Source organism: Pelobates fuscus, chromosome 1, assembly GCF_036172605.1.
Source record: "Pelobates fuscus isolate aPelFus1 chromosome 1, aPelFus1.pri, whole genome shotgun sequence".
Lineage (NCBI taxonomy): Eukaryota > Metazoa > Chordata > Amphibia > Anura > Pelobatidae > Pelobates > Pelobates fuscus.
In genome coordinates, this window is record NC_086317.1 from 158,719,204 (window position 1) to 158,744,347 (window position 25,144).

Consider the following 25,144-nt stretch of genomic DNA (forward strand, 5'->3'; position numbering starts at 1 on the left):
TCCGAGGCTGGAGGGATGCCGCTCGCCGAGCCCACGTGGAGGAGGGGACCGCGGACGGCTGGAGGGTGAGTACTGCGAGCGGAGTGCAGCCGCACGCGGGATCCCGACAATAATAAGCAGTGTGTGAAACAGGGGCACAAAAGACAGTAGGATGTAGGTTTCCTGACAGATCACGGCATCCCCCTGGGTACCATTTACTGGCACTCTCCTTCCAACATTCTCAGGGCATCAGCCTGCATTCAACATGGTGGGATATCTCCTGGTTACGGGGGCCTTTCTTCAATGTCCCAGATGGTCAGAGGCATATTTTCCCATTGTCACTGCCCCCTCCTGCACAACAAAAGGCAGAGGGAGGGATGTCAGGGGAGGTTCTGGACTTGTACAGGGGGTGGACCATGGTCTTTTCTGCCAGCTAACCAAAAATAATAAAAGCAGAAATATAAAAGGAGAGGCTGGGGAGTTGTTCTAAAGGGCGCCCTGTTTAAAACTTCAACTGACTATATAGGTTTGCTAAGTTGTCTTGTTTGCTTCAGATACTTTGTGTTTGATTCCCTTATATTCAGTTATTCATTTATTGGTATTGATAAAATGAATGGAGCATTTTAGTTATGAAGAAAGGTTAAAAAAATTAAATCTGTTTAGTTTGGAAAAACAGCGCCTGAGAGCGGATATGATAACTTTATACAAATATATTCGGGGCCAGTACAAACCTTTATCTGGAAATATATTCATAAACAGGGCTATACATAGGACATGAGGTCACACATTTAGGCTGGAAGAAAGGAGATTTCATCTAAGGCAAAGAAAATGTTGTTTTACAGTAAGAGCAATAAGGATATGGAATTCTCTGCCTGAAGAGGTGGTTTTGTCAGAGTCACTACAGATGTTTAAACTGCAATTGGATAAATACTTACAAAAACATAACATACAGGGATATAATTTCTAATTAGGGGGGTAATAGCTGCTAGGAGACATCTGACTGCTATTTTGGGGTCAAGAAGGAATTTTTTCCTAGTTTGTGGCAAAATATGAAATGCTTCAGACTAGGTGTTTTGCCTTATTTTGGATCAACAGCAACAACATATGTGAGGAAGGCTGAACTTGATGGACGCAAGTCTCTTTTCAGCTATGTAACTATGTAACTATGTAACTTGTCCGGAATATTGACCTTAGGAGAGTGAATGGGATTTCTGACCATGGCACTCCTGGTACCATAACCACTACAGTGAGTTGTAGTGATTATGGCGCTTGGAGTATTCCTTCAATAAGATATTCTTTATGTAACTTTTAGATAGCTAATGGATTGCTCAAAATTTATATTTCTTCTATATATTACAGTTCCACTTTAAGTGCCTTGTATCTGGGTTCATTCAAAGGTTGTAACTGGTTTTGCAATACATTAACCAAGAAAACGAAACACAATAAAGAATTGTTTCTTAATCCTAGTGAGGACAAACAGAGGATCAGCTTTTAAATAGCAACTGTCACGTGAGACACAATGGCATATTGACATAGCTAACAAGAAGTAAACTGTTTGCCATTATATATATATATATATATATTTAGATATATACAAATAATCCATTTTGTGACACTTGGTTTTATTTTCAACATAAACAAGAACAAAAGAGAATATAAAAATAACATTTGGTATAGATAGCAAACGAAAAAATGACTGAGCGTGGCATATACTGTCCTATAACAGGAAACTTCTTGAGACACTGTAAATGCCAATGTCTCCTATGAAGAAGAAGGAAAAGAAAGAAGAGTAACTACAAATATTGCTGGAAGGATTTTGAGGGGAAACTGTGTTATAGAGAGAGAGATTGGGTTGGTGGTGGAAAATGCGGATCCAGAACCTGGATTCTGGTGGCGCTGTTGGATTTAGTTTCATATTTTGTCTTTATAAAATTGACACATACCTGTACATTTGCACAGACACTTAGAAACATGGATTCGGTGACAAATACTTACATCTACACTCACACAAACGTAGATACCTATAGTTGTAGTTCCAAACGTAGATACCTATACCTACATACAGGCAGACGTCAACAGTCATACAAAGATAGATACACAGATTCATATATGCAATTTCACTGCAGACATTTGGTAAAATTACCCTTACTGCCTGCCAGACATAAATCACCCTAACTTCTTAGAGTGAGAATTTGCCCTGGTGCTCGCCCCATGTATCCGCCAGTGGTGATGGAAAGAATTGGTGAAAAGATTTTAACATGCTTTATCGCTATTTCCCCCATTTCCCCCCGTCTGTTTCAACCTTATAGTTGAAGCAAGTAGATATGGATCTGTGTTTCTAAGTAGATAATATGGATCTGTGTATATAGTCACCCACTTCTATAAAGCTACAATCTCTAAGTATTATCTTAATCTTATCTACCCATTGTTTGAAAAAACAAGCCGTCTATTTACTGATTTGCATCAAATGTAAGCCTAGTATGGCACAACCTACCATTCAATACAAATATCAAATGCCCTATAATTCTCTGTGCATAGATGAGTGCAGAATTTTCCAGATTATGCTGACTGTAATCTTTCTCTGACTGTCTGGGATTAATGCTTACACTCTGTAAATTGTTATTGTACCAAAATTAAGCATGAACGGCAGAACTTTCTTTATGGCCACATTATTATTTTTTTGTCAAATATGATCCTTAAATGTGTATCCTTAAATGTGTGCCAAACCTCTATAAGTGACTTTTCTTCTTCTTAAAGGAAGGTGATTTATGTTGACAACCCTCGAATAGAAAACAAAAACTAATCCCAAGCTTCTGTTTCAAAAATTACTTATGACTTTTATATTGCATAAATACCGTTCCGGATAATATTTTAATAATTATTACTGTACTTCAAGCAGCACTGTCACCATCTGGGGACTTTGCAAAATTTGCAAAGACCCTCAACTGTGACATCACCGCTGGGGGTCCAGTGGCCAGAGAGATATGAAAAGATGAGTTCTACTTGCCTGAACATGTCCCTTACAGACACTGCCATCTTGTTCCAGGTGGTCCTTACCACATCCTGGCACTTCAGCGCCAGGAGTCGACGTCACTGCTGTACTCTTGCACATGTGCGAGAGTACAGCATACAGTTCTATGGAAGATCCCGCGAGACTCTCCAAAGATAAAGTTAATTCCCTGCAGTCGTCACTAGTAAAGCCGGGGGAGAGGGTGTCCACTTTTAGACAGTGGTGACTTCGCCCATAAAGTCCTTGGTAAAGACCGTTGCAAATGTGGAAACAGTGCTGTTTTACACTTTAGGCACCTGAATAAAGGGACACTACTTTCAATATTTTCAAAAGGAAGTGCTGGAATTTATTCTTATACTTTCCTGAAATTACACTGGTTTGGGTGGAACCAGATTCCTTGCACCCTTGTGTGGTTTGTAGGTGCTGTTCCTATTTCTTATTTTGTAGTGTCTAGAATTGTCAGGCATGGGAAATCAAAGTAGTCCCTTCTTTGGCTCAGTATATATTTTGACTGGATTGGAATTTCAGTGAAATTCCAATACGAGTATAAAATCTTTCTGAAACGCTCCTATTTCAGGGAGGGGTGGCAGTATAGAGGGACACTATAGGCACCAAATCAGCTTTAGCTTACTGAAGCAGTATTGGTCTATAGATCATGCCCCTGCAGTCTCACTGTAGAACCCTCTAACATTTAGGAGTTAAATCACTTTGCTTATACAGTCCTAGTCACACCTCTTTGTACTTGACTTGCAAAGCCTTCCTAAACACTTACTGAAAAAGAACCTACATATTTTAGGTTTGTGTATTGCACAGTCTGTTTAATCTATCATGTCTTATGTCTTGCTCTGTGAATAGCCTCATAGACCCTGCTGGAGTATTCTGTGTGTGATTAAAGTTCAATTTAGAGAGCAGGATATAAAAACTTCTAAAGCGAGTTAACGTCTAATTGTAAATGAAACACATTTTTTTATGCAAGATGCCTAAATCACAGAAAGGTGAGGTATGGATAGAGCTGCACAAATGGAAACAACATTAATTTTAACTTATATATGGCAAATATTTAAGCAGTGGGACTACAGTAGCATGATATATACATTAAAACTGCTTTATTAAGCTATTGTTTTGATACCTGTAGTATCCCTTTATTAAACTCACATAGACAATGCAAATGACAGATCATTCAACTAAAACAATGTCTCTGATTGTTTATCTGAACATGTTAATAACATATTTAACCAAAAGAATTATCAGTCACTTGAAGGCCATATTGCTGGATGTGACCAATTCATCTGCATGATCATAAAATTTATCAATATATTTAAACAGTAATTTGAGTCTGTAGTTTGAGTTATTCTGCAGTTTGAAGACAGGGTTGTGTTTGCATGTAATGTTTGTGTTTGATTGCATGTTGTCCTGGTGTTTGATTGCTGGGATGTTTGCACATACACGGCCACATACATACATACTTACACAGAAACATAAACATTAACACACATATAAAAACACTGGCACACATACACACACACATTAAGATACACAGTGACCCATACTCTCACATACGCACACTAAAACATGCACACACACACTCACTGACAAATACACACACCCTACCACACAGATGCACACACTGATACGTTGGCTCTCTTTGACACACTGATACACACACTGATGCATACAATCACACTCAGATAGACACAGTGACACATACACACACCTTAACACACAGACACACATATATACTGACACAAATACACGGCCAACATATTCACACTGATACACACACTGGCTTATACACAGTGACACACAGATACACAGAATGACATGCACACAAACACTTGCACACAGATAGACTGATACACAGACTGACATATACAAACTAACACTTAAATACAGACCAACTGACACACATACATGTCATAAAGTTTTATATTTTGTGCAGGAGGGTGGCTAGCTTGGGGTCCTTTTGTTGGCTTGGCTAAAGTTGATGGGAGTGTGGGACTGAAGCAGCTTTCTTTTTGCTCCTCTCTCAACTGCTGCCTGTGCTGTCTCCTCCTCCTCTACCTCCCGTGTAGCACTCTCCCCATAGCTGATAGAAAGTGACAGGCTCTCTTCCTGCGGGCATCACTGATGTGAAAGGGCACTTAGTTGTGTTGTTAAATGGCCACGCAAAGGACCCTCTGAGCAGGTGGGCCCCGGTGTAGCCACACCGACTGCACCAGCTGTAATTCTGCCACTGCATTGTATCGTGTGAACGGCTGCGATCGGTAAGTACATGGGAGAGGGAGGGAAGGGGTTAATTTTTTGAATTTTTATTATTATTATAATTTTTTTAATTTAATTTAATTTATTTTACTGAGTGCCTCAACCCCTTGAGGCACTCAGCACAGGAAAAGCATTGGAAGCCTGTCTGCTGGCTTCCGATGCTCTGCCTCACTGCCGGGCGCCACATGGGGCAACCCAGAAGTAATCGCTCCAGGGAAACAATCACCCAGTGGCCCGGCAGTGAGAGGGTGTAATGCACGATTGCATCGTTAGAGCGTCTGGAAGCGCTCATGATCGCTTCCAGCGCTCTAATTAGCTGCGGACGTATCAGGTACGTCAGCGGTCTTTAAGGACCGTTTTTTTCGGACGTACCTGATACGTCCGCAGTCGGGAAGGGGTTAAAGACATATTGTTGTAACTATTATGGCTGTGGTGCTTTATTAACTCAGAAACTCCAAATGTGGAACTTTTAGGAAAGAGTTACATTGGGACAGAAAAGAGGGACAGAGGGTCTTGAGCCCAAAATAGGAACTCCCCCCCCCCCTAAACAGGGACACTTGGGAGGTATAGAGAATGCAGCCCTGCTTTAAAGTGCTTTGTTAGCTTGAGAACCACTGTGCCCAACCAGCTTGGCAACATTTTAACCACCTAATCACTGCTCTACACTATACAGCCTTTTTTCACAGCTTAGTGTGTCGGAGAAACCAATGTATCTCTGACAGACGTTGTGTCCTAGATGTCACAAACAAGCACCCACACAGATTTTCAATAGAAATGTTGCAGACTTTGTTCCAGAAATACATGGCTTGAAAACATAAACCGTAAATCCCATGTAAAGTCCATGTGGACTTTGCAAACAACTTCAAAAGGAATGTAAGGTCTGTGTCAATCTAGGCAGACTTCCAAATACTCACAGGGTTATTAACTAATGTGAGAATTGTTTAGAATTTAAAATTAATTCAGAGTTTCAACTTTAAGGCCAATGTAGGCCTGTGACCATCTCTTTTATTTGAAGGCTGCATAGATGTGTACAGCACAATATATTATATATGTTATATACAAACATAAACTGGGATAGAGGGACTAGTAGGTCAGCAAGGAGAATCCGGTATTTGAATCTGTTAAATGACATCTTTGTGTCACGACTGGTACAAGCACCAACTAGAAAGGATACTTGTCTGGTAGGGATGTGCATGGGCAAAACATTTTGTTCGCTTTGGAAATTTGGGTAAGTAAAAATTTTTACTGGCTGAGCACACTTCTTGCGCACATCCATGTAATACAGGAATGTCCAGTGATCTAGTACAGTGGTTCCCAAATTAGTTCTCCTGCATCCATAAGAGTTTAGTTCATAGTGGTTTCAATATTATTATTGCAGCAGAACTTGGAAATATGTACATAATTAAAGACACAGAACTGCTGGACCCACTGTTAATACAGTCTCACATGTAATTGCACCTCCGTACAAACCCTAATATTATGCAACTTATTTTTTAAAACTAGTGTGTTTCATGACCTAGGGAACACTTTCCTATTTGTTTTGGCACTTGGAGGCTATTTACTTTAACTTCTTTAGAATTGGACAGCCAATTTACTATGTTGCAAAAGGATGGAGGGAGTGGTCAACAGTTTTTAAAACTATTAGGAGACAAGCTTTGGTGTCATTGACCGAGAGTGAGTGGCTGATCTGTTAGCGTTCCTTCCATTGCCCGAGGTAACAACTTCATATACTTTATGTTGAATGTCAATTTTTCTAATATGTTTATTTTGCTACTGAATCTTATTTCATTGAATAATTGATACAGTAAGGTGCATTTATTAGTAATGTTTCCTGCAGTAATGATTCCTGTTGGGCTTTGCATTGTCCCTGAGAATACAGTCTGCCTTGCTACTATTTTTTTTAGATTCAGAATGCATAGATTCTGTCTAACATCAGAACGTATTGAGTCTAACTTTACAATGCATGTAGCATATCTAACTTCAGAATTATAAATCCAGTTAACCTCAGAATAAACAAAGTCTGTCTATTCTCAGAATAATGAATCTAGCTAACCTCCGAATGAATAGAGTCTAATCTCAGAATGGTAAATATAGCTAACCTCAGAATGAATAGAGTCTATCTAACATCATAATGCTGAGTATACCTAACTTCAGAATGATTCATCTATCTGTCCTTAGAATGCCTAAAGTCTATCAAGCCTAAAAATCCAGTGTCAATCTAACTTTAGAATGCTTCATTTATCTAACCTCACAATGCATAGTGTATATCTAACTTTAGAATGCTTCTTTTATCTACCCTCAGAATGCATAGTGTATATCTAACTTTAGAATGCTTCTTTTATCTAACCTCACAATGCATAGTGTATATCTAACTGTAGAATGCTTAGTCTATCTAACCTCACAATGCTTAGTGTATATCTAACTTTAGAATGCTTCATTTATCTAACCTCACAATGCATAGTGTATATCTAACTTTAGAATGCTTCTTTTATCTAACCTCACAATGCATAGTGTATATCTAACTGTAGAATGCTTAGTCTATCTAACCTCACAATGCTTAGTGTATATCTAACTTTAGAATGCTTCATTTATCTAACCTCACAATGCATAGTGTATATCTAACTTTAGAATGCTTCTTTTATCTAACCTCACAATGCATAGTGTATATCTAACTTTAGAATACTTAGTTTATCTAGCCTCACAATGCATAGTGTATATCTAACTTTAGAATGCTTCTTTTATCTAACCTCACAATGCATAGTGTATATCTAACTTTAGAATACTTAGTTTATCTAGCCTCACAATGCATAGTGTATATCTAACTTTAGAATACTTAGTTTATCTAGCCTCACAATGCATAATGTATATCTAACTTTAGAATGATTCTTTTATCTAACCTCACAATGCATAGTGTATATCTAACTTTAGATACTTAGTTTATCTAGCCTCACAATGCATAGTGTATATCTAACTTTAGATACTTAGTTTATCTACCCTCAAAATGCATATTGTATATCTAACTTTAGAATACTTAGTTTATCTACCCTCACAATGCATAGTGTATATCTAACTTTAGAATGCTTAGTCTATCTAGCCTCTATCTAACATCAGAAAGCATAGTGTATATCTAACTTTAGAATGCTTAGTCTATCTAACCTCTATCTAACATCATAATGCATAGTGTATATCTAACTTTAGAATAGTCTCTATAGTATTTAAGTATCGTAGCCTAGAATGCTTAGAGTACTTAAGTTAGCCATATGACCTATTATGCATTGTATAGTGTAGGCTAAGCAGTCCAGTGCCCACCATCTTTTTTTAAAGTGCTCAGTCACTCTGTAGCTGACACCTGAGACACTCATGGTGTCACTAGTTGAAAACTTGTGAAGCTGTGCACTGCAGAGCAAGCTCACAGTGCACATTGTTAACACGGTTAAGAGCAGCAGGATACTAGTAGACTCTTTATTGTCCCTGTAGCTGTCAATATGATCTAACTGCAGTGGTAATAACGAGTAAGAAGCAGCTAACATGTTTCATAGCACAAATTATCATACAAAAAAAGTCCTCCACAGTTGGAGGGAGAGTACTGGAAAGGAATCCCTAACATTAAAAAAGCCTTTATTATTATTTATATACGATTTAAAATATTACCATGTGTATATGTGAACATCCACAATTACTCTCTCCACAAGATACAGAGGGAACCCACCTAAATATCCCAGTACACAATAGACATTGATCTGTATTGCTATACTTGTATGGTGAAGAAAATACCACATTTACAACATATAACTTGGTGAATCAAATCTAAAGTAAAGAAAAAAAAAGAAATTATGGGATAAGTTATCCCATAAAAAAAGGTATTTATCTCAATTGAAACAGGAGGGAGACTATGATTATCTGGACAGGTGATGCCCCTGGGGGAATGGGAGAAAAAGTTGGTACTGTGTGTGTAACAATGATACACTATGTCTGTAAAAACATCCCAAAGATATACCTATATTCTGGGGGTTTTCTTTAGATGTTGATTCACTCAGTCATATGATGTAAACATGGTATTTTTTCACCATATAAGTAACACAAAAAAGGATGAATGTCTATCATTTGTAGGGATATTTGGATGGGTTCCTTTTATGTCTTGTCCTTTTCTACCTTTTAGTAATTGTGGAGGTTCACATATACACATGGTAGACCTATTTTTTTTCCATGTTTCATAGAAGCAGCAACATTTATTAGAAAGCTAAAGTTGCCATAGCAGGAGCTCTGGTAAAGATGAGATTGTTAAAAGTGAGAACTAGAGGCTCAGAGAGGGGGCCAGGGGGGAGGATATTAGGTCCCCCCCTTATTCTGATTTAGGGCCCCCACCCGCCGCTCAGGGGTGGGGGCCAGGGGGGAGGACAATACGTCCCCACCCGATCATTTTACATTAGGGCCCCCACCCGCCGCTCAGGGGTGGGAGCCGGGGGGGTGCTATTTTTATTTTTTTTTAAACAGTGAGCAGCCACAGGCTGCTCACTGTTTACTAGACATGCCCCTACTCGCGGTATAGCTAGTAGGGGCAAAATTTACTAATACTAAGAAATTTTTACTTAGTATTAGTAAATTTGGCTGAAAGACCAATTTAGGTCTTTCAGCCTTTTGGTAGATAACTCCCTAATACCGTGTGAATTAGGGAGTTATCTACCAAGCGGCTGCAAGAGAAGTCCCGAGGTGCCAAAGTCCCGAAATTCCAAAATGTCGAAGTGCCGAAGTTGCCAAATTTCCGAAGTGTCGAAGTGCTGAAGTGCCGAAGTTGCCGAATTTCCAAAGTGTCGAAGTGCCGAAGTTCCGAAGTGCTGAAGTGCCGAAGTTCCCAAGTTGCCGAATTTCAGAAGTCTTGAAGTGCCGAATTGCCGAAGTCCCAAATAGCGAAAATCCCGAATTTCGGAATGCCGAACCGAACCGAAAATTTTCCCCATGCACATGCCTAATGCTTGTGCCTGAGAAGAAATGGGGAACTTGAAAAAGAGGATGTTGGAGGAGGAAAAGAGTTAGATATAGGATAAAGGGGGATTATGCAAGTGAAAGGGATGAAGTAAGTATGACTAAGGAGAAAGGGTCTACTATAAATATGGGGTCAGAATAAGGAAATGAGGATTTGTTAAGGGAAAGTAGCGTCTAAGAAGAGATGGGATTGGGGTAAGCAAATGTATTTATTTATAAAATATTTTACCAGGAAGGATAAATGGAGATTAGGTGTGTGATGTAATTACACTGACTTGTCCTTAAAGGAACATTAAAGCATTATGAATACAAAAGTATATTCATAATGCTATAGTGTCCCGCTGCCTATTTCTGTAGGACCCTTTTTACACTTACCTCTTTCCAGCACCAAGATCCCTGAGCGCTGGATCGGTCTCCTTCTCCAGCGACGTCACACCAACAGGGTAACCTAAGGTGCATGCAGGGTGAGCACCCCACATGCATTAGAGCTTCCCCATTGGAAAGCATTGGATCAATGCTTTCCTATGGGGATTTTCAAGACGTTCGATGGCCTCATGCAAAGTTTCCTTTAGAATCCAGGAAACGAATTATGTCATGATGTATAATCTTAGATAGAAACATCATTATATTACACTTACTTAAAATAGCATTTGCACAAATTCATATCATGTTGCAACTTAGGTAATTAAAATGTAGAAAAGAGCAACTGCCTGTACAAACATCAAGTTTGTTATACACACACATTGTTTACAATTAAGTTTGTTGTCCCAATGAAAAAGACAATAGTTATCACAGCACACCCAGTAGGAATTCCTAGAGATAATTTGATAAACCTAGATAAAAGTGCTGAACACAATGGATGGGAAAAGCCTGAAGGGAAACACCTACCTCACACAGAGAGGGGATATTGTACCAGACAGGCAACCATCTTTTGCTGAGACAACGTAACGGATGCATTCATACTGAGGTAATTTATCTAGCTATCCTTCAGAGTGTGCTTGAAAGGGGACCAAATATATTATTGTTTCTCCTGAAGCATACAAGTTGATTGCACATGGTGACTATGATAATCAGTTTATTTTGTTTTGTTTTTTGTTTATACAAAATGTAAGAACTTGTTGGCTCAAGCAATGTCTCTATATTGTCTTCTCCCACCAATCGATCCACTGGAAAAAAAAAGTGAGCTTTAAAGTAGTTTATATTTTCATGTATTAGCATATTGGTATGTTAACTTTATTTAGAAAGAATATAATAATAATCTATGAGTCTTCTTGGCAGATAATTTTAGAATTCTAGAAATGCAGCCCTCAGCTCATTTTAAAATTTCACTTCACTTTTCTTCTTTAACTGTCCAAACAAACATTAAAACAAGTGTTCTCAAACCGATACTTCCCTTAATTGGAAAAACTTGGCTGAATAGTTGCAGTTTAAGGTGTTGCAAGTGTTGCATTATGCTTACTAAGTACAAGATATAAATACAGAAAAATTATGAACATTATCCTGACACAGATATTTTTAAAATCACAACACATATACAGCATTAAATTTAAAAGCAGTTAACCTTCTACTTCTCAAAAGCAATTAGATAGATCGATTCTGTAAAAAGGCAGTGTTTACATTGAGCTGTAAGACTGGCTGCAATATTTGCAGGGCTGACGTTTGGCAACCTCACGGATAGCATGATGATGCTGAATGTTCCCTATAGAGATGCATTTAATGTTGTTAAGGTCAGAATTGCATTCCGACTTTAAGGCCCCTAAGGCAGAGTAGGCACCTGCTTACCTGGACTGCAGGTGCCTACTCTGCTGAAGTATACAATGTCCAGGAGAGAGAGAATGGAGGCAGGCAGCCAGGAATCGTTCATGTTCCTGCTCTCTCTCTCATTGTCCCCTCGTGCAATGTGCTGTGATGACAGGATGTGATGTCACTCCGGCCTTTGCAACACTAAATGGCGCTCGAGGAAGGGCATAAAGATTAGAGCAGTCACTGGATCCCAGGGAGAGGACTTTCAGCAGCTGGATGGGCCTAGAAAAACTGCCCCCAAAAAAACCAGCATAATAAATAAAATAAATTTTTGACTGTGTGTAAGAGAATGTGTTTATATGTGAGTGTGTCAGTATCAGTGAGTCTGTGTGTCTGTCAATGAGTGTGTTTCAAATCAGTCTAAATGCGCGTGCCAGTGAGTGTATGTCAGTGTTTGTTTGGAGGTGAGAATGTGCATGCCTAGCAGTGAAAGTGTATGTTGCTTAAACAGTGTATGTGCAATGTCTAAATTCCCTTGAAAATTCAGTGGATTATCACATCAAATTCTATTTTAAATCTCACACAGAAGAGACTGCAGCATACAGAAAATATTTGCTAAATTCTGAATATCAATAAATGTAAGTAATTAAAAATATTGTTTGCAGGACAGTAAGCTAGGGGCTGAGTTATATAGTTCTTAAAGATCTCACTAGTATTTGTTTTGTTTTTTTACTTTAAATGTTTTGCTTGGCACACTGAGTAAATTAGATTAATCCATACACTGCTGTAACCTCTCACCCTCCAGCTGTTACGTATGTTGGTAGGAAGGGATCTGACATTCTAGAAACACTGCCATTCGGTCATTAAAAGAGGACAGTCAGTATATATATATATGTATTTGTGGTCAGGGACAATAAGCAGAGTTATGTTAGTGGTGCACAAGTCGGTTGTGGTGTGCCAAAACCGACATTCATGTAGGCCTGTAAAAAGAGGGCAAAAAGTTAAAAGTTTAACACATTAATACGTGTCTACATTACGCCATCAACACTTTACATTTTATCAGCATTTATAACATACCAATTAAATGTCAAGAAAAAGAAAAAACAAGCAGATATACAATGCAGGAATAAAATTACTCCATATTAAATTATGTTAAAATGTGGTCATTCTAGGCAATCATTATTTGGGCATAACATTTCTTTATTTTACAGGTTCTAGGCTATTGTGCTATTCTGTTATAATTTAGCACAAAAGGAGTTGCAACTTGCCCTGAGTGCCAGAGACTCGCTGGCACTATTCATAAATTATTTATTATATTCTGTGCAGATACGTGCATGAGGGACCCAACGGAAATCAGTCCTAGAGAGACTGATGGACCTTAATAGATTTGAGGCCTTGTATTTTTATGCCCAAAGATATAAATAAGTAACTCATGATACCAAAACTGGACTTACTTGTGACCCATTGGCACCACATGAGTGCCCTATGAAGAAGGGGCACAAGAATGTAATCTTGCAACTCAAGCAGCATTTGTTCTCCACTCGAGAGTTGCCATGGCAACATTCCATGTGGCACGTAATGCATGCTGGGAGCATTGCCATGGCAGCCTATGGCAGCGCTCTCCAGGCTTGCGAGAGGAGCTGATGCTGCTCTAGGTGAACGATTACACTCCCTTTGCATTGTGTAAGCCAGCATGGGCCCGGACCTGCATATATATATATATATATATATAGTGATATTCGCTATATGTATATGCAGATAGGTGGCCCGGGCCCTTACAGTTGATTTCTTAGTGTACAGTGGTGGCAAAATGCCGCCCCTGTCACAGTGGCGCCTGGAGCCATGGCCCCACAGGGACCTATGGACGGGACGGCCCTGCTTAAGCTCCACACTTCGCCAAATATAGGAAAAATACACAATGGCTTTGTCTCATGTTTAAAGAGAAATTGATAAGAAATTGATCCCCTGATGGCAGCCCTGCTGATGCATCAAGAAGTAGTGAAGTTAGTAAGTGCATTTTTTGATAAATGACCATAGCACTGTGCTTCCTAGTAAAAACTCTTACACTCTAACTTTGAGAAAACACAAGAAATTGTGTACAAAACAATAAAAAATGTATGATACATAAAATCCAATATTCCACAGATCAATTTAGGATATAATCTTAAAAGATAAATACTCGAGTATAAGCCGACCCGAATATAAGCCGAGGCCCCTAATTTTACCACAAAAATCTGGGAAAACTTATTGACTCGAGTATAAGACTAGGGTGGGAAATGCAGCAGCTACTGGTAAATTTCTAAATAAAATTAGATCCTAAAAAAAATATATTAATTGAATATTTATTTACAGTGTGTGTATGAATGCAGTGAGTGCGTATGAGTGCAGCGTGTGTATGAGTGCAGCGTGTGTGTATGAGTGCAGTGTGTGTGTGTATGAGTGTAGTGTGTGTGTATGAATGCAGTGTTTGTATATGAGTGCAGTGTGTGCATGAGTGCAGTGTGTGTATGAGTGCGAGTGCAGTGTGTGTGTATGAGTGCAGTGTGTGTGTATGAGTGCAGTGTGTGTATGAGTGCAGTGTGTGTATGAATGCAGTGTGTGTGTATGAGTGCAGTGTGTGTGTATGAGTGCAGTGTGTGTATGAATGCAGTGTGTGTGTATGAGTGCAGTGTGTGTGTATGAGTGCAGTGTGTGTATGAATGCAGTGTGTGTGTATGAGTGCAGTGTGTATGTATGAGTGCAGTGTGTGTGTGTGTGTATGTGTGTTGCAAAGCCTTGGTGGGGGGTGGGCAATTTCATTATTTTTTTTAAATTATTTTAATATTTTTTTAATTATTATTTTGTATTATTAATTTTTATTTAATTTAATTATTTTTTTAATTTTATTATTATTCATTATTTTTTTTCGTCCCCCCTCCCTGCTTGCTAGCATGCCAGGGAGGGGGGCTCCTTCCCTGGTGGTCCAGTGGGATTGGCAGTTCAGGGGGGGGGAGGGGGGCTGTCAGAGCTGTAACTTACCTGTCCTGCAGCTCCTGTCAGCTCTCTCCTCCTCCGCGCCGTCCGGTCAGCTCTTCTGTCAGCTCACACTGTAAGTCTCGCGAGAGCCGCGGCTCTCGCGAGACTTACACTGGGAGCTGACCGAGGTGCTGAACGGACGGCACGGAGGAGGAGGGAGCTGACAGGAGCTGCAGGACAGGTAAGTTACAGCTCTGACAGCCCCCCTCTCCCCCAGTTTGTATTATGGCAATGCAAATTGCCATAATACAGACTATTGACTCGAGTATAAGCCGAGTTGGGGTTTTTCAGCACAAAAAATGTGCTGAAAAACTCGGCTTATACTCGAGTATATACGGTAATACAAATATAGTTCAGACCATCTGTATGTACAAACAATTTAACTATAAAATATGAGTTAGAAATCTTATGTATGACAACTCACAAGGAATGATCGTAAAGTGGAGGGATCAATCTCCTCGTAAGCATTGGTTCTTATAGTGACAGGTTAAAACCAGCTTCAGACCACAGACTTCTGGCTCAGTGAATAACGGTATACAGGGCCGCCATCAGGGGGTGACAACCATGATGGTTGTCACGGACCCGGTGGACCGGTCCCCATGTGCAGCTGCACTGGAGCCCGCACGCTGATGGGGCCCATCAGATGGCCCAAGCATTTAGAGCCACCCGATGGGACCTATATCTTTGTCATGCAATTATACGGCCGCAGTGCTGACCGGGCCCCTTTAAAAATGTCAGCCGCAACTATTGTTTGGAGGAAGCCACTTCCTCCAAGTAATAGTCACTTCCTCCCAGCTCACTCTGCGCGGGAGGGAAGAGAGACAGGCCATGAAGAGGGAGAGCCACACCAACTCCCATCAGCCCCAACCACCCTCCTGCAATGAAAAGGTAAGAAACAGAAGGGAGCTGTGTGTGTCAGTATGTATGTGTGTCTGTATGTATGTATGTCAGTATGTATGTGTCTGTGTTTCTGTATGTATGTATGTCATTAAGTATGTATGTATGTATGTATGTGTATGTATGTGTATGTATGTACGTCTGTGTGTCTGTATATGTGTATATGTCTGTTTCGGTATGCATGTGTGTGTGTCAGTATGTGTGTATCTTTGTGTGTGTGTGTGTGTGTGTATCTGTGTCCTTTTGTATCAGTGCGTGTGACTGTGTGTGTATTCTGTGTTAATGTTTGAGTGTCTATGTATGCGTGTGTCTGTGTGGGTATATATGTGTGTATGTATCTGAGTATCCGTGTGAGTGGAAGTGTTTACACTACACACAAATGCACACCTGCATTTAAACACCAACATTCACACACATACTCCATACAAAAATATGCTTACATTCAAACACAAATTGTGTGCGTGTATATATATATATATATATATATATACACGCACACACATGCACACACACAATATACACACATTGCATCCACTACACATGCATTAACACACACTGCAGCCAATACACAAATACACACTGCATCCACAAAACACACACCCTGTATCCACTCTAAAAACACTGCTTCCTTTTGGGTGGATTTGGAGGTGGGTCCTGTATGCGGGATTTGGAGGTGGGCCTTGGGGGCAGGCTTGGAGGCGGGCCCCCAGGGGGCCAAGACATGAGCTGTGTTAGGGGCCCCAACATTTCTAATGGCGGCCCTGATGGTATATCTTTATGCCATAATCTTTCTAAACAGAATATGTGGACAGTCTATTTGCGCTAATATTCGTGTAGTTTTCTGTACAGTTCTCTAAAGCATTGCCATAAATCAAATCGTATGTAGTTTGGGTTACTTCCTTCAGTGTAGTCTCATTCGCAGTCATTAAAAAGGTACTCTGTTTTAACATTATTTGCACATATTTGATCAGCAGCTTTGCACTGATATTTGAGAATCAAACTTGATGAAGACATTTCTACTCTGAACATCAAAACTCACATTCTGGCACACGTCAGGGTTGTCCGCTCTCACCAATACTGTTCCTGCTTTCCATCGAACCACTGGCTGAGACCATAAGAAATAATAAAGAAATTAATGGTTATAAAGTACTTGATAGGGATCAGATCAGTCTGTATGCAGACGACATTTTAATCAAGCTAACTAAACCTAGTGTCTCAATAGATACCCTTATGTTAGAAATAGCACGATATAGTCAGATATCTAATTATAAACTAAATACCAACAAGTCTATGATTTTAGATATCAATTGAGATAGAGCAACACAAAAGAAAATTAAAGATAAATATGACTTTTTATGGGTAGAAGATAAAATGGATAATTTGGGTGTTAAGTTAACTAGAGATGTAAATAAACTCATGGAGACACATTTTTTAGACTTATTACAAAATATTAATAGATGGCTAAAAGATCGCAGAAACCTAGAGATAACCTTTTAGAGAAGGATAAATGTAATCAACTCGTATGTCATCCCAAAGTGGAACTACATGTTTTTAAATGCTACCATTACATATTTCTAATTATTGTCTGGAACTGATTCAGAGAAGCTTTATGCAATACATATGGAAAGGCAAAAAAACAAGATTAAGCCAGAAAACGTTGGCACAAAAACTGAGTAGGGGAAGACTGGTTTATCCCCTTATACAAAATAATTACAAAGCAGCAATAATTTTAGATATATATAGGATGCAAATATCTGAGAATAGAAATGAAGGATGGTATATGATCGAAACTAAAGCTGGAGAGGTTCCTAGTTTGGAATCTTTAATCTGGAACACTATATAAACAGATAATAAAGCATATCCCAACATAATTCTAACACACTTGTTAAACAGTTGGAAAAATTTTTTAAAAAAGCGTTAAATATCAATAACAAAGCTCCAAACTATTTAGAGCTGAAATTTATTGAACAGCAGGTTTGTGACATCAACTTGAACAAGTGGCTACATTGGAATTATTAATATATCTCAGCTAGTAACAAAGGAAGTAATTAAACCCTTTGTTCAATTAACGCAGGAATATAATTTACCATCAAAAGAATTGTTTAATTTCTAAAGAATTAAAATTTAATGGAATCAGAGTCCAGTTTGTACAAATATATGAATACATTATTTGATTTACAAAAGCCTTATCTTTAAGCAGACTCTGTAACAAAGAAAAAATATCGACGGCTCTAGATGTTTGGAAGAGAGAACTGAATATTGATATAGATATTAAATATTGGGTCTCCACTGTAGTAGAAGTTTCAAAAATCACACACTCATTGAATTTACTGGAATCCCATTTTTAAGTGTTATACAGATGGTACCTGGTTCCAGAAAAACTGAATAAAATGTACCCCACAATAGACCATTTATGTTGGAGATATGCACTAACCACTGGAACATACAAACACATATGGTGGGAGTGCAATAAACTGAACAATCTGTGGGATGCAATCCAAACTTTTATTTTAAAAAATCTAAACCTTGAGTTAAGGCTTTCCCCAGAAGTTGTTTTGCTTCATCTAAATTGGCCTAATTTATTTTTGGCAGCTAAAATTGTTGTTGCGAGAAATTGGAAAAATGGTAATTACATTCCTTGGGAGAAGGTCAAAGCTCAACTTACTTTTCAGATTAAAATGGAACTAGTGCTAAGTAAATATAATTTAAGTAAAAAAGCAAGTGTGTGGAACAAATGTTGGTGAACAGACTATCTGTCAATCTTATTCTTTATGAGGTTCTGAAAGAATTTTAAATATTGTTCATACTCTGGATAAATTAGGAATCATGAAATCTCTCCTTTCTTCTTGGCAATTTGGTTTTCTTATTATTTTTGGGTGCATTGTATTGTATTTGCAACAAAGTACTGTAATATATTGTTAATGTCAAATGTTTGTGAATGAGGGATATATTATTATTATATTATATGGTTGCATATAGAAGGAATTAATCCCTGTGGATTGGTCTCTATGTATGTGTTGGTGTTATATATAAAATGCTTAATAAATATCATTATTAAAAACAAACTCACATTCTAGTGAGCAGACCCCATAGTGGCAACATGTTTTTTCAAGACTGTGCTACAACACAGAATTGCATAACCTGAGAGTGTGTTCACTTTTTTTAGAAGTTTCAATATATAAATAAAAAAAAAATTATTGCTGCTAAATTAATCATTTTAGAAATGAGAAATGCTTGAAATGCAGAAACGAAAAAAGAGAAGTGTTAAAAGTTCCTGAAAACAAGCATATGTTCTGTGTGTTTAAACTATTTACTTCCATTGTGACTTTAGTTGCTCCTCATTAGACCCTAACTATTCTGTCTGTGACTGTCTGCCTGTCTATTTGTCTGTCAAATACCTTTATGTCTTTTAAGGTGAATGAGTTTGCTTCTTGAAACATCCCATAACTCTGTTCTTTCACAGCATTGTAGAAGAATGCTATATTGTAAATAATCTGATCAACACTTAAAAGTAATTTATATGCCAGAAAAAACAGAGTTATATATATATATTTTTTATATATATATTTAAAGGATTATACTTACCTCTTCCTCGATAATCAATCAAAAAAAAAAATGCAAAGCAGAAAAATAATAATTTAATGTTAGTTATCTATCTGTTTGTTCTACAGAATTCCCTTCTATTTTGAACACTTCACCATGATGCCGAGGTCCAAACTAAACTACTTTATCTTACTTAATTTTTACCTTACAATCGTGGTATTTGGCTATCAAGGTAAGTACTTTTTACTGTCAAATTATTAGCATTCTGCTTTTCTTCCATGTGTGTCTTTAACTTCTGGCTGGGGATACATGTAAATCGACAAAATGCTTTTTCCTATTTATTTTTTTTACTGTGGCTAGTTGAAACAATTTAAACCTTGAGTGTTTTTTGTCATTTTATTAATTACTATTATTCATCATTTGTTATTGCTTTCACTAAATTGTGGCATTTCTGATAAGCAGGGATCAATAAGACCTTTTTTGTTTTTCCCAAAGGGATAAATGCTCACAGAGGGTTAGCCCCAAAAACCACTAAAGATTAAAATTTTTTTTTTTTATTTCATCATTTTTATTTTGGCATTTTAACGTTTTTGCCAGTACATTTTCAATTTAAATTCTTTATTTGGGATTTTTTTTTTAAATTCGATTGTAAGTTTCCTTGCAAAGAATCCTCATCAACTTCTTGCTGTAGTTTGTCTTTTTTGTTGTTAAGTTCCCACCCTCATAATGATGTAAAGCATTGCGTTACAAGCTGGTGCTATATAAATAATTATAAATCATGTTAGCGACGGTAAATATTTTTTGCAAATTTTTTCTTAATGCAATGTAATCGGTACATGTAGGCGAAAAAATCCTCATAGCTACCATCATGTTGTCATCCTGGTCACCATCACTCTCAGCTGTGGACAATTAATAAAAACATATTGAATTCATGTGAATATATACAACTGTATCACTTGAAGTAAAAGTTCATAACAATCCGTGAATAATGTAAGCTATAATAGCCTGTACCAGCTATAGATAAAACTGGATTGTGTAAAGCTGATTTAGTTAAAATAATCTAGTACAATAATGTATCAATCTGCATTAATAGCAGTAATGATTTATCATATAACTCTGTACTAAAATAAATGAATAGATAATAAAATAGCTAGCAGGTCATGAGTAATGACCTGCAGTTTGATGGGAAATAAAACCCCTCCGTTCTTGCAGAGACTGATGGGAAAAATTCAATAGTGCTTTCTTTGTTAAAATGAATTGTATGAATGAATGAATGTTAAAATGAAAATTCATTTTAACAAAGAAAGCACTATTGAATTTTTCCCATCAGTCTCTGCAAGAACGGAGGGGTTTTATTTCCCATATCCATATATCCTTGACCCTCTTCAGTCTGGCTTCCGCCCTCTCCACTCTACTGAGACCGCTCTTATCAAAGTGACTAATGACCTAATCTCCGCTAAATCCAAAGGTCACTACTCCATATTAATTCTCCTTGACCTCTCTGCTGCCTTTGACACAGTTGATCATTCTCTCCTCCTTCAAACTCTTCAATCACTCGGTCTCTGTGACTCTGTCCTCTCTTGGTTTTCCTCCTATCTCTCCCAACGCTCATTTAGTGTCTCCTTTTCCAAGGATACCTCCTCCCCTCGCCCTGTCTCGGTTGGAGTTCCCCAAGGCTCTGTCCTTGGTCCCCTTCTATTTTCTCTTTATACTGCCTCTCTTGGAAAACTTGTTGCCTCTTTTGGATTCAACTACCACCTGTACGCTGATGACACTCAGATATACCTCTCCTCACCGGACCTCTCCCCGGCCGTCCTGCAACGTGTCACTGCTTGCCTCTCTTCCATCTCTGACTGGATGTCGTCACGCTTTCTCAAACTTAACCTCTCTAAAACTGAACTCCTTGTCTTTCCTCCTCCTAATACTGATCCTCCTCTCTCACTCTCCCTTCAAGTCAGTGATATCCACATAAGTCCATCCCTACAAGCACGCTGTCTTGGCGTCATACTTGACTCTGGTCTCACCTTTGAGTCTCACATCCAGTTTGTTGCCAAGTCCTGTAGGTTCCAACTCAAAAACATAGCCCGCATCCGCCCCTTTCTTACGCAAGATGCTACCAAGGAGCTTGTCCATGCTCTAGTAATTTCCCGCATGGATTACTGTAACCCTCTCCTGATTGGTCTCCCCAAAAGCCGTACTGCCCCGCTACAGTCTGTAATGAATGCTGCAGCTAGACTGATTTTCCTATCCAGTCGGTCCTCTCACACCTCGCCCCTCTGCCAGTCCTTACATTGGCTCCCTGTATCCTATAGGAGTCAATTCAAAGTGCTAACCCATACATTTAAAGCACTGAACAATTCCAGCCCCTCTTATATCTCTTCACTGATCCAGAGGTATGCCCCTCCTCGTACCCTCCGCTCTGCCCGCGACCACCTCCTGACCGCTGCTCGCACCCGTACGGCCAACTCACGCTTGCAGGACTTCTCACGGGCGGCTCCTCTCCTATGGAATAACTTGCCTACTGCCATCAGACTCTCCCCTAGTCTTCAATCATTTAAGAAGGGCCTTAAATCCCATCTCTTCAGGAAAGCGTATGGCCTCCCAGAGTAATCTCTCCCTTACATACCTGTCCCTATGGGATAGTGCTTTGCTCTCTCCTCCAGCTCTGCTTCACTCCTACTTGATATTTCCTATCCTAATGTTTCTAATACCCCACCTCCTATAGACTGTAAGCTCATTTGAGCAGGGTCCTCTTCAACCTATTATTCCTGTAAGTTTTCTTGTAATTGTCTTATTTATTGTTACATCCCCCCCTCTCAAAATATTGTAAAGCGCTACGGAATCTGTTGGCGCTATATAAATGGCAATAATAATAATAATAATAATAATTAAGGGCACAATATAGTGAAGTGGTTTTGGAAGATTGCATTTTTTGCCTGGTAAACTCCTTATATTCCCCTAGCATTTTGGTAAGCTAGATTCTAAACTTGCCAGTATTCTTACAAATTTCCAGGGTATTTGGCAATCTCTAAATATATTTAAAGCTCTAAACTGTCTATCCTACATAATATACAAGTATGTTCCGTCTAGGCCCCTATGCTCTGCCGAAGACCTACGTCTATCCTCTGTCCGTACTCCCACCTCTGATGCTAACCTTTAACCCCTTAAGGACCAAACTTCTGGAATAAAAGGGAATCATGACGTGTCAGACACGTCATGTGTCCTTAAGGGGTTAAGACTTCTCTAGGGCAGCCCCATTCCTGTGGCACTCCCTTCCCTTCTCCGTTACACTTTCTCCAAGTCTCCACTCCTTCAAAAAATCATTAAAAACTAACTTTTTCATAAAAGCGTTTAAATTAAACTGATACTAGCTCCCCATTGATTCCTCTCCTGCAACTGACACACTAAGTCTTCAGTGAACACTAGTCTACCTATCCAGTTCTCTACTCCTACACTTACATTTTATGTCACTAGACCAGCTCATTGAGCAGGTCCCACAATTCCTCAGGCCCTGTGCGTCCAACTTGTCTGGTTACAATTACATGTTTGTTAGTCCACCCATTGTAAAGCGATGCAGGATTTGTTGGCGCTATATAAATAATAATAATACAGAAATTTATTTAATTATCAATGTATATCTAATTTGTCACAACCATCCCCTTGAGTGCTAACAAATAGACACTTGTGCATGCCTGTCAACATTTCAAATTGACAAAGAGGGACACTTTAATTTTAGGGGTGTGAGTGGGGGTTTGGCCAGGGGCAGGGCCGTTCTGGGAAATTTGAAATGACTTACTAAGAATTTATGTAGCTAAAATGTAATTTAGAAAAGAGCAATGTTTTTTTCGCTCTAACAGAGCGGTCACATGGCCACAATAGGTGTCCAAGTGTCTGCCTGCAAGGGGACTCCCTGTGCTGACAGGCAGTCTCCCTGCTAGTGTAAAATAAAAAAAAATGATTAAAAAAAGCAATCAGTGTTAAAAAATATATATATATATATATATATATATGTATATATATATACAAATATTTACAAATTCTGGCACTCTTCCCACAAATAAACTCTCAGAAGACTTCAGACCAAGGTGCTTCTCAGTGCAAAATATAAAATCCAAAAAAATGAGAGCACTCACTGGTTTTGAAAAACTGTATATTCAAATGCTAGGCAAACAAATCAACGTTTCGACCGTCAAGCGGTCTTTATCAAGATCTTGATAAAGACCGCTTGACGGTCAAAACGTTGATTTGTTTGCCTAGCATTTGAATATACAGTTTTTCAAAACCAGTGAGTGCTCTCATTTGTTTGGATTTTATGTGTATATATATACATGTATTATATCTTTATATAATGTGTATATATATCTCATATACATAATGTCATACTAAGTGTATTTTTATATTAATATATATATATATATACATATATTAATATAAAAATACACTTAGAATTAAATTACACACGTATATATATAATATATAATAACTATATATATTGTATATATATATTATTATAAAATACAAATAATAAGTAAATTAACCCCTTAAGGACGGCGGGCGTTCTATGCCATCCTTAGGGAATAGGCTCTAAACGCCAGAGGGCAGCATAGAACCCCCAAACCGTCCTTTCTACTTACCCGGTCGGGGCGATCCCATTCCGGCGATCGCGGTATGGGGACTTACCTGGGAGCCCAGGGAGTCCCCCTCCGTCCTCTTCGGCCCCACTGGGCTATGTGATAGCGAGGTCCTTGCGATCACATGGACGGCATAGCCGTCCAAGGCATTGCCAGCAAGGGGAGTGCCTGTAATGACAGGTACTACCCCTGCTGCCTGAAAAAAAAATAAAGGTTTAAAACAGTGTAAAATTAAATAATATATACTTAGATCATATATATATCTATTATATATATGATCTAAGTATGATCTATTATATATATGATCTAAGTATATATATATATATACACATATACACACATACACATAAATATACATACACTGTCTAAGTGTATTTTAATATTTATATATATATATATATATATATATATATATATATATATATATATATATATATATATATATATATAATTATATAAAAATCCAGACTCTGGCACTCAACCCAAAATAAGAATCAAACAATATTACCCGGGTGCCTCCAGGCCAATAGATAAACAAACTCAGACAGGAGCACTCGCTTGGATTTTCCTATAATGTATTATAAAGTGTTCATCAATCTACATCAACGTTTCGACCCTTCAGAGTCCTTATCAAGATCATTGATGTAGATTGATGAACACTTTATAATACATTATTGGAAAATCCAAGCGAGTGTTCCTGTCTGAGTTTGTTTATATAATTTAAATATATATATATATGTATATATATATATATATGTATATATATATATACATATTAATATCAAAGTACACGTACAATGATATTGATTTTATATATATATATATAATTATATATATATATTTATATATAATATAAAATAAAAAATATGTGAATACGTTAAAAAATAAAATTAAAAAAATTAAAATTAAATAAATATTTATGTGTAATTTCGTTCTAACTGTATTTTAAAATTAATATATATAGATATCAAAATACACGTAGAACGAAATAATATATATATCTATATACATAAGTAAAGAAAAAATCCTTGCACTCACGCTGAAAGTTATCCCTTGTATGCCGGGTGCTAAAGCCAGGGCT

General features: G+C 38.0%; 1 protein-coding gene across 1 annotated transcript in view; it reads left to right on the forward strand.

Annotated features, from left to right (window-relative positions):
* The first annotated feature begins 19,262 nt into the window (after nucleotides 1-19,262).
* LOC134602606 (complement decay-accelerating factor, GPI-anchored-like) overlaps nucleotides 19,263-25,144 on the forward strand; it is a 51,238-nt gene continuing 45,356 nt past the window's right edge. Inside the window, exons 1-2 of the mRNA XM_063447682.1 lie at nucleotides 19,263-19,303; nucleotides 19,561-19,664. Coding sequence (XP_063303752.1) covers nucleotides 19,589-19,664 — 76 coding nt within the window. The 5' untranslated portion in view covers nucleotides 19,263-19,303; nucleotides 19,561-19,588. The remainder of the gene's footprint in view (nucleotides 19,304-19,560; nucleotides 19,665-25,144) is intronic.